This window comes from Ammodytes marinus (assembly GCF_949987685.1).
Source record: "Ammodytes marinus genome assembly, chromosome: 18".
NCBI classification, from domain to species: Eukaryota; Metazoa; Chordata; class Actinopteri; order Uranoscopiformes; family Ammodytidae; genus Ammodytes; species Ammodytes marinus.
The window spans coordinates 8,572,373-8,583,770 of record NC_137222.1 but is presented as its reverse complement, the minus strand read 5'-3'; the positions used below and the strand labels follow the sequence as shown (position 1 = coordinate 8,583,770).

The window sequence follows — 11,398 nt, the reverse complement described above, 5'->3', positions numbered from 1 at the left end:
CATCCACTGGACTGTATATGAAGGTGGATTTGGCTCTGGAACTCAGGTTAGTATCTTTTACGTAATTTAAGCCAGTGCAATACAGTATTGATTCTTGAAATTATGCAAGTCAGACATTCAAATTCAATTTACCTGGCAGAATTGCACCAGATAACTTATTGTCAAATCAATAAATCTTCACATTTTTCAGCGAATACATTCAAAGGCATACTAAACACGAGCTTAATGTGTACAAAATATAATATAATTCTGTCCTTTCGGAATACAAATACTAGCTCATCCTGAATCAGTGGCTTTAACAAATGAACAATCATTTGATTAATATAACATCAAAGACATAAACACAGAAAATATAACCCACTCTGTTCATATGCTGTGTAAATGAAACTAAAACAATACATGTCGTCTGTATACAACCTACTCAAACGATATTTCCTCTAATCAATCAGTTAACAAGTTCATTAATTTAATGAACTAATAGTTTGGAAAACATCACAGAAGTAGAAAAACAAGACAAAATCTGCATTGATCATCAAAAATCGATAATAATAATCCTCACATTTCATCAATAAAGCAAATCTCTAAGACATCACAGTTCAAACACTGTCCGAACATTCATCTTCATTTCAAGTGTTTGTTAAATTTGTCACAGTTTCCACAAAACTCATGAAATACAGTTCCCTCCTCTTTATACATACACAGAAATCTCATTAAAAATATATATATTTCATATGTTCAACACGAAATTAAACAACCTCCAGGATATTGCCTACTGCAACCAAAAACTTTGGACACCTTTCTGGTTTCATCTTTGATGGGCCAAACTCCAATGTCCAATCCGAGTGAAGCATACCCCCCCCCCCGTCCCCTCGATTTCAATAAAGATTAAAAATGTAGTTCAAGATTCTCCTCCTATCATGACTTGCCCTTCACTGTTGGCCCAAAAATGTTCTTCTTGGGTACAGCAGAGGTTTGGGGCTTGGGTCTGGGTTTGGGAGCATGCCTTTTTGGTTTGGGCTGCAGGGATCCGAGGCCCATAATCTCACAGTACTTGTTGCACTGGTGCAAGGCTTTGAACTGGTCAATGAAGGAGGCGTTACAGTTTCCTTTGAAGCCCTTAAATCTATAAATAAATCAATAAATCAATAATGAATTCATCAATCAATTTGCACGTATCAACAATTTGCATCTATTATTGGTCTAAAAGAAAAAATACTCACCCTTTCTTGCAGGTTGCTATTCCTACATCAGTGAGCCTCATTCCCACTCCTAAAAAAACACAAAGCAGACAAATATTTATTCCTATCAATGTAATTTACAGCACAATAATTTGCAGCTTAAAATGTTTTGTACTTTAGATTTTCACATATTCTATTTTTTTACGGACCTTGCATGTCAGTAACCAGCAGGTTGCCATCCGTCTTGTGGTAAACCCAATGCTGGAAAGCACAACATTTCTGTCCTGCCTCCGAGTCGCGTCTCTTCAGGTTGATCTCTTTGCCGTCCTTGACCGAATACTTTACAAAGTCACCCATCAGCTCCTCCTCCAGCGTGGCGTATGGGATGTCATTTGATGGACGGTGAACCAGGTAGATGGGAATGATCCTAGTGGGAGCAGAAGAAAAGAAAATAGCTTGAGCATATATCATTATCCTAAAATACTATGAAAGCAAATTTATGGCGTTATGTTGTCTGTACGTTTACAGCTGTTCATATGAGTGACTCACTCTGGGATCTCTCCGAAGGCTTCAATAGACTGGGCCACAGTGGTGTAGGCCTTGATGTATTCCCTAGCTGTGTTCTGGACGTGACACTCCTACAGGGCAAAAACGCAATGATAATCAATTTACAAAAAAAGCCAACAATGCTTTTGTAGGCTAATAATAGAATACATCTTCAACTCTCTTAATGTGTTGATAAAAGGTTATGTTTGCTGAATTATTGTTAAAAAGTATTTGAACTCAGACCTGGATGAATAAAGCTATAGTGCGTAATTTTGTCATATAAGTGAATGTGGGGTACATTCGAGGCATTGCCAAATGAATTGACACAAAGTTAAATAAGCCTTTCAGCACCACAAAACTCCCTCTGTAATTCTCAGTATGGCATTATTTACAAACGGGTGTCATAGAGGCATAGGAGGTAAGAAAAAACCCAAGATGCGCCCAATAAATGTTTTAGTTGTTTATTCCACTGCTAAGAAAAAACCTGGACATTCAGCAGATGGTATAAAATCCATGCGTGATCACCGAAGGTTTACCTCACGTAGATGTGACAACAGTTGATGTTGTTTTAATTACTCAGAATCCCTCATGGGGTCAACATAAGTAACGAACTATAACTTTAACATATTTAAACTAAGCCAGAACTACCCCAAGGGTCATATTTATGTACATTTGCACAAATGCTTATATTTTCTATAAAAATTGCTAAAAGGTAGATTTTAGACAACTACATTTTTTTTGTGTGCACAGAATGGTTATAAGGTGTTACGTTGTTCACAAAAAAAATTCATAAAAAAACAAAACAATAAACATGCTAAACATTTCAAATTATAGTGAAACAATAGTATAATTGAAGTACAATTCAAATTAAATTCTAATGTCATTCCATTGTTTTAAAAAGTATGCTGTGAATTTAAATGTAATATGTTTTTTTGTGCACATAATGAAATCATTCTTTGAGCTATGAAGAAAGTTGGGCCCAATGCCAGAACCCAGAGATGTTCTTACCTCTACAGCCAAGGTGAAGTTCTTCTGAATAAGCTCTTCGTTATTCTTGGTCCCATAGCTGACGGAAGTGTGCACTTTGAGCACACAGGGATGTCCAGGTAGTAACAGGGGTATCTGACCCTCATGCATCATGGTTCGGAAAGCCCGCCGGTGCATCCCTTCCCCAAAGTGGACCTTTTCAGTGATGATGCTGGCAGGTTGGTTCTCCCCAAAGAACTGATCAGTGAGGAAATCATCTTTGAACAACAGCCTGGAACAGTGGACATCCTCTTCTTCACTTGCCACCTCCACAGGGGCAGCTAGAAAGAAGAATGACAGACATATTGTCTCAACTCTTATCTGACAAAATCCAAAACTATACTGAAAACTGGGGTGAAATAAGTAATAAGGCATGTTCTAAGATCACAACTCACATGATGTGGTCTCCGGAGCTGGAGGGATGACAATCTCACTGAGCACTGAGAAATAGTGAAAAAAGAAGACGTTTGGTTACACATTTTTGTATTTATTGTACATTTTTCTTTAAGATAGATGTTATAGGCTAGTTTTATACCTTCATATGTGAGCAGGTATTCCAGGGTGACTGATCCATGTGAAGTTGTGAGCCGACACTGGTACTTTCCCAAGTCTTTCTGAGAAGCATTGGAGATGGTCAGTGATACTCTGCTCTGGTCACCTGCACTTCAGAGAGAGACAGAGTATCACAAATGCACCCAACAACCCTCTGGAATTACATCTGAACATAATATGACATTTTGAATCACTATGACATTTAATTAGATGAATTTTGGCAATTCATGATCCTTTCTATGCCAAAATAATGAACCGTGTCTCCTGATATTAGACTCTTCCGGGGGCTTCTCTACTTGACAAATAGCCTATCCAGGTCAAGTAGAGTGAAATGAGGTTAGGGTAGCTATTGATAGATTTCTGTAAGGTACAAACAACACAAGTGCAGCTACGGACTGCTGCTGTGCAATAATTGGTAGATTTGAAGTAAGGAAAATGTAACACAATACTATAGCCTACTCCCTGCAGTCAGTATATTACATAATATATGTTTTGCCTATTTCCTCCTACTAAAGCTAAATCTTGCTGCCTTTTAACAGTGATCATTGTGAGCAAAATATGTAGATTGTGGAGTAAAAGTACTCAATTGACTTTAAAAAAAGAGAGAGAGAAAGTAAAACTAGCTGCAACCTAGCAGAGTAGTTAAAACAGTTGGGTAAAAATCCACAAGCTATTAGCTAAAAGTAATAGCCTAGATAAATGGTTGAAACAGTTAAGTAATTGATAAGTAGTCGAAATACGTAGATAGCCAAAATAAATGTATTAACGGTTGAAATAGTGTGCCAAAACACAGGGTAAACAGAATTGAAAAAGTTAGTTAATGTTTGAAGTAATTGATAAACAGTTCATATAGTTATCTAAAAGTAGGCTAATAGATAAATGGTTGAATCAGTTGAGTAATAGACGTAGTCAAAATACATAGATGGCTACTGTTCATTGGCTAACGGTTGAAATAGTAGGCCCTATGCTAAAAGCACTGGGTAAAAGGAATTTAAATAGTTAGCTAATGTTAAAAGTAATGGATAAACAGTTTGAATACTTAGCTATAAGTCATTAACCGTTTGAAAAGTTTGTTAAAAGCAGTAGATAAATGGTTAAAATAAAAGCTAACAGTAATGGATAATCGTCTAGCCTGGAAATCCAGACCAATGCCAGGCTAATAATCGTCAGTTTAGATAGTTCAAAGTCATGGGTAAAGGGCACAGCTAGCATTTGCTACAGCGAATAAAGTGTTTCGATAAAGGACTTGCGTACGTCTGCAAGGGGCTGTGGAGGGGGAGGGGGGGGGGGTACATCAGACTCATACTCGTGAGGGAATCTGGTTATATAGCAGGCTGTCCGGTAAGTCCCTAGGAAACTGGGCAATGCTTTCGGGCGGTAAAGCTGAGCTATGTGAAAGTATTTTGTAAAGCTAAGGTTATATTTAAGCAAATTACATTGTAAAATTCATGTAAAATTTAACAAAAATACCTTCTCTTGATTTCTTCCAGGACCTTGCCGTCTCTGCTCCAGATGACAGTGTGGTAGGAGAGGACAGCTTCAAATTGACACCACAGGCACAGACTCTGGGGGTCCCCGCTAACCAACCCTGCCTGGATAGGTTGCGATACCTTGGGTTCTGCAGACATTGTTATGTTATTTTATTATGAGGTGAGTGTTTACATAGTATGCAGGAGAACAGCAGAACAATGATTCAAATATAATTCAAATATACCTTACCTTCCTTAGGTGGGACTTTCTGTTTGACCACTTCACTGTACGCCTTCTTATGAGTTGCCCCTGCATCCACCTTGGGCTCCTCTCTCTTTGTCTTGATTGAAACCTCTGGCTTGGGTAGTTTAGACTCCAAAGCACTGACAATATTCCCAAACTTATTTTGTGACAGACGTCGTCTTTTAATAATATCATCTTTCAGAGTGGAGTTTTTTGGCTGGTGGTCTTTGTGATCCGTATTATGTGTAAGTTTCCCCCCTTCTGAAGCTTTAGCCTTTGGTTTCTGGGACATTTTCTCAGCCCCATGTGGCTGATCAATGTCCTCTTGAGCTTTCCTAGCTTCAGCATCCAATTTGGCCTCAAACATGTCAATCTTTCCTCTTGCAGTTTTTGGTTTTGCTCCATTCTCAACTTCAACCAATGGCCCTGCCACTATTTTCACTCCTGTTGCATTTTGAGCATGCTTCTTTTTCTTCTTCCCATATGGCTTGCTTGGAGCCTTCTCATTTGCCACGCCAGTCTCAATAACCAATTTAGCCTCTTTGTCCTTAAGCACGGCTTGACTGTTCTCAGTGGTGTGATTTTCTCCAGTCAGGAGATGAGCTTCTTGTTGATTGCAGACCTCTGGGGCTGAAACATGATGAGATAAAGTCTCCTGTTTCTTGGAAGTTTGTGCACCAATAAGATGACCCCCTAACTTGTCCTTTTTGGAGCGTGATTTGCTATCAGGGTTGGATTTGTGTGTTTTATGAGGCATCTTTTCAGCTGTTTTGTGACCGAACACAACCTTCTCAGATTTTGCGGCTGAGGAAATGGGTTTTGCAGCCCTGGGGACAAATGGGTCTTTTATATCTAAAGTGACGTATGCAACACGGTTCTTCTCTGAGATGATGAAATGATCTGCAGGGACATCAGCCAAGTTTGATAGTTCTCTACTGAGCTGATCAATATCCTCAATGATTGTTTTTCCCGCAGTTAAGTCCAGTTGTATCTGGGGGGAAGATTTCTCAGAAGAGCCTATTGTATCTTCCGTTTTATGAATGAACTTACAACTGAGGTCTCTTTTGTCATGGACAGACCTTTGGTCACAAGTTTGGCCTTTATCTAAACTGCTGCTAGTCCAGACGAGGGAGGAGCCGATACTGAGAGGAGCTAAGGGCATAATAAACGTAGGACTTCCCCACTGTGACTCCAACTGACACACTCTGTCAAGGTCTGGTAAGGCGTCAGATGACACGTGTGTGGGAACATTAATATGCAGGCCAAGTTGTGTGTCCATACCTGGCGTGTGCCAGTTTGTTAGATGGTGTGTGGTGTGCAAATGGAAATCTGTTGAAGATTCGGTTCCTTCGTGATCAACCCCAGTTGGCCCACAGCTTCCTTTAGCTTCCTGCTCGGCCGACAAGCCTGGCTGGAATATACTGTGTTCATCTGTCACTTCACACAGGCCATCTCCAAAGGTCTGGTAATGAGAAATATAATAATAAAATGTGAGATGATTTGAAGAAATTGTATATTTCTGAGGGATATTTATTCACAAGAATGTTGATCCTCATATAGTGGATTATGATACTGTCCAATGTCCTTGAGACTGTTATATGATTATATATACCTAATAATACTTTAAAAGCGCTGGCATAAATATCATTAAACAATCACGTGAGATTCTGCAGACACAGACGTTACAAAAACATTCAATTTCACATCTTTTAATGTTTCGGTTCCACACATACCTTTCCACAGAGCCACAAAGCAGCAGTTTATGAAACACAAGGCCTCTATTTCCAATTCCACAGTCCATTTGTCCAGCGTGCAACTGAAACCTACTCTATCGCTGTTACAAACAGGAGCCCTGGCTATGCTTCACACTACTAAGCTAGTCAAAAGCAGTCCCCTAGGCCCAAGAACATGTTGTCGTCCTGATCCTGGGTTTTTAAAGGGGATGCTGTGGGAATGGGTGTGTACAAAAAGAGAGAGGGAGAGAGAGAGAGAGAGAGAGCAAGGGAGGGTCATGTTTCAGTCCTCAGCTGTGCTCTCCTCTCACCCCACCACCCTGACATGCCACGGATCCATGCTATTATCATGAACTCTCAGTTATTATTAGATGCCATTTCTGTCCATCTGAACTTTTCCTCTCAGCCAATGCTGTTTCTTAAAGCACGCACAGCTGTCATTCTTGGAGATGGGAGCCAAAGGACTTATCTAATGATAATACAGCATCAAACGTGGGTGACAATCCTTGGGTGCAAAATGAACGGCGCCACTCCAAAGCAAGGCGACAATACTCGTGAGATTGATGTGTGGTGACAAACATTGGTTTCACTCTCAGGAGTTCTCTACGTACCTCAGGACTGGCTAACAGTACTCTAGGTATGACAACAACGACAAGGGCAGTAGCTGGAATGTCTTTCTACGTTCTGGCCATGTTTCCAAAGCGCATGACTTTATCTGTTGGCCAGCATGACTGATGTGAAGGTGATCGCTGTTATTCTCTCTATCGTAAAGGGTGAATCTTTCCACACCTCTCTCCCTGTAGTGTGTGTTTGAAAGTGTGAAGGTAGGCATGTGTGTATATGTCAGACACGACAATAACATATCTCATATTTCATGGTTTTCACATAAATCAGAGCAAAACCTTTGCACCTCTCTAACCTTTTTCTAAACCATACAGGATATTGGATAATAAGCCTGAATTTTACAATACAAGATATTATAATAAATATAAATGTACGTAATAAGTCATCTTACCTCTTCAATTATAAGCCCTGCAGGTACATTCTGTCCTTCCAACTCGGTATCCTCTATAATATTCAGTACAATTGGATCGTCTCCATTGCTGATTAAATTGTCAGTCTCCGGGGAGTCGACAAATCCACCAAATGGAGAGAGGTCCAGATCAGCAGAAGAAGTAGAGCCAGGGATCAAAGCTAAACCAAATCCTCTAGCAGAGGCCACCATAGCAACGGATGATCCCATGGATGAGCACTTGTGTGTGGGGTATGGAGAGCACTCTGGATGGCTGCTCTGGATCTCTTCTGTCTTCTTTTCTCCTTGTGTGGTTAGAGTTGAATTGAAGGATTCCTTGCACTGGGAAACTTCGCTTTCTTGGCGTGCAGGTCCTGCAGATTGGAAACACAAGGAGACACAGCTCTCACCAGAGAGGAAAGAGTCCTCTGGGATGTGTTGTGCCTCTAGAAGCTGCTCCTGGACACCCATGGGTGGCTGCGGCTGTGCCTGCACTGCTGGCTCTTGACCCTTTCCCTCTTTAGATATCTCTGTATCTATATGAGTGTGTACCTCCGCTAGTGCCTGTGTCAAAGCATTTATCTCCGCTCCTATCTCTGTGAAGGCAGCTGTAAAGTCTTCTGGGGAAGAAGTGAGGATCCCAGTCCAGTCTGAGAGTGCAGTTGCCCAGCTGTCCACTGATGACCACCTCTCAACTGGTGGCCCCCAACCTTTAGTCTCATTTCTGGACCAGCCAATCACATTGCTCCCATCAGGGTCGTAATCAGACACTTGTGTCTCTCCTGTGGGAAAAGACAAATCACTAGTGGCTTTGAGTACTTCTTGCATCACAACATGACCTGTCTTGTCCGAAACATCCCAATCTCTTGGATCCTCACCCGCCACATATTGGCAGGCGTCCAGCCATAGTTCGATGGGGCTGTCACTTCGCCATGGTTGGGGGGTTACATCAGTGACCTCTGCTTTCCCTCGTCCCCCATCATTTACCGACATCAAGCCTTCCTCACAGTTATCCACAGCAGGTGGTCGTGTCCTTGTATGATGGCTCAAATCTGACTCATACTCCGCCATTGCTTGTTCCTCACTAGAGCCTTGAGGACGTTGCGTCAATACATTTTTTTGATCAGACATCAGGACATATGTATCACACTCTTCCTTTCCCCTGCCTGTTTTTGGTAATGTCTGGTAATCAGGACATTCAATCTCCACGTTAGGAGTCAGGGTGAAGTCCTGTGTCTCACTTTCAAAGATAAAAAGGTCTGAAACAAGTTCTTCAGCTGTATCACTCTCCAAACTATCTGACTGAGGTGATACCGACCTTAATAGATAAGTGGCTTGACTGTCTTTAGATCTGAAACTGAGGTTGGATAGAGGTTCAGTGACAGTTGGCTCTATCAAACACTCAGAAGAAGATAACATGGCCACAAAACATGGTAGTGTATGCTTTTCCTGTATGATAGAAAATGATTGGGCTGCGTCATGTTTAAGGTCTGAGAAAGATTCAGATGGGGAGGAAATAAGGTCATGAGAGAATTGAGGTAAAGGAGGTAATACATGATCTGATGAGCCAAAAGAGCTCCAAACCCTGAAATCCTCATCATTTGGTGCTGACTCTAAGCAAAGTGGCATATTATATCTGGATGAAAAGTTTGAGTCAGTTATTTTCTCTTGAGACAGGCCTACTGAAACGTTTGATAAAGTCTCTGTGGATTTTTCAGCAGGGTCTGTGAGATCTGACACCATCTCTGCTCCTGTCTCATATGCAGACAACGTGTTTTCCATGGGACTGTGCAGATGATAAAGAGAGTCTAAATCCCTTGTTTGACTGTCTCTAAGGGCTGGTGGTGTTTGTAATTCCTGATCCATCTAGACTTCTAGCTGTGCTGTGAGGAGAGAGTCAGCAGCAGGAGTCCAGCTGTCAAACAGCAACCTCTGGCAAAGTTTTGGCCCAAAAGACATGAAGTTCTGTGCACCTATGATTGTGCCAGGCTTTTTTGGTGTCATTTCCTCCCCTGGTTTCCAACTGTATCCTTGTGTTATAGGATCCGGTACCTGCATGAAGTATGACATGAACATATCTTACAGTTATATTTCAAACCAAGAAAGTTAGACAGTCTAGTACAATCTAATCTGAGGCATGTGTATATTTACCTCCTCAACCTGAAGTATTTAAAGAAGGGCCCTCTATCATCTTCTAGCTGTTTATCTTACTTACAGGAGATGCCCCTTAAAACGGCATGTCGCATCTATTTCGGAAGCTTTTAAAGGACACTAGACATACCTTGTGAACAGAAAGCCTTCCTGTTGTTGTTTTTTGGAGCTCATAAAAGCGTCTGGTGTGTGATGGTTGTTTTGTTACCAGCTGCAGACTAAACTCTAAAGTTTCTGTTACCTTGAACAGTGTATAATATAATATCAGTGTTTTATTGTATATAATGGTTAATTTTCTTATTTTCCACTGTCATCTCTATTGCTTCAAAGTGATTCAACTTTGTTATTGACCATAAAACATCTATGGTGGCCTTCTAGGACAAGAAGTTTGTAACTTAATATGGCCATCATCCACCACTGCCTAAAGCCTTTTCACCATAAGTGATGAGGTGTAGATGTATTTAGATATTTATCCTATAATACATTTTCTTCGTCTTCCAACAGGTGTATTCTCGGCAGGCATCCACTATAAAAAATGGGTAAGGCCATTAAGTTTGCCCCTTTTGTGTTTCTGTAGAAACATGGCCATGCAACATGATATACAATGCTCATTCTAAGGTAAAAATTACTTTTATTTTCAAATTATTATACACTAATTAATTGTGTTGTATGGGTGCAATGACAATAAAGGCTATCTTATCTTATCTAAAACATACCTATGATTATTATGTTCGAGTTCTACTCTGTTCTGAAAAACTTAAAATTATACACATTATACCTAAATACTGTTAAATTTCCGGATTCAAAGATTATTTTTAGAAAATTATTTTGCGGTTAGAGCAAGCAATGCTTAATTTTACATTTCAGGTCGCTTTACTTCTTAAAGTTTAAAAGCTCTAAATGAATGCCAACCTGATAACTGATACTCATGAAACTATAGTGTGGGGAGTTTTCTTTGCTATCAATGTTGCTAACAACATCAATGGTATTCTCAGTTTCATAATTTGGTTATAATCATTTTAGTTAAACTGGAGGAGTTTCAATTGTAAAATGTCGGTGACAAAAATGATGACACGCCTGGTGAGTTATACCAAGGATGTTTTTTAATATTTAGACGGTGTTCCCTCTTATTTTTCAAGTAGATTAGTGGGGCAATTAATTTGGGTAATCAAAACTGAACTGTAAAAGAATAGCTGTGTCTTATACACACCTATCCTAAAATCCAGAGTTGTAATGTAACTAAGTACATTTACCCAATTACTGTACAAAAGTACAAGTTTGAGGCACTGTCCTTAACTTGATTACTTTCTGATCATGCTACTTTCTACTTCTACTCCACTACAATTCAGTGGGAAATATTGTACTTTTTACTCCACAACATTTGTCTGAAATCTTAAGTTACTAGTTACTTTACGTTTTTGGATTATTGCACACGAAACATATGAAGAGTTCATAAAATATTGTTGGCTGTACACCTACAAGCACAT

General features: G+C 40.0%; 1 protein-coding gene across 1 annotated transcript; it reads right to left on the bottom strand.

Moving 5' to 3' along the window:
* Positions 1-915: 915 nt before the first annotated feature.
* On the bottom strand, positions 916-8,831 carry alpk2 (alpha-kinase 2; the record flags this gene model as incomplete). The annotated part of the gene is made up of 10 exons (XM_080046596.1): positions 916-1,123; positions 1,221-1,269; positions 1,388-1,605; positions 1,728-1,816; positions 2,733-3,031; positions 3,146-3,190; positions 3,286-3,413; positions 4,773-4,920; positions 5,022-6,477; positions 7,764-8,831. 10 exons carry the CDS (start codon positions 8,829-8,831, stop codon positions 916-918), a joined length of 3,708 nt encoding a protein of 1,235 aa, XP_079902722.1.
* Positions 8,832-11,398: the final 2,567 nt, after the last annotated feature.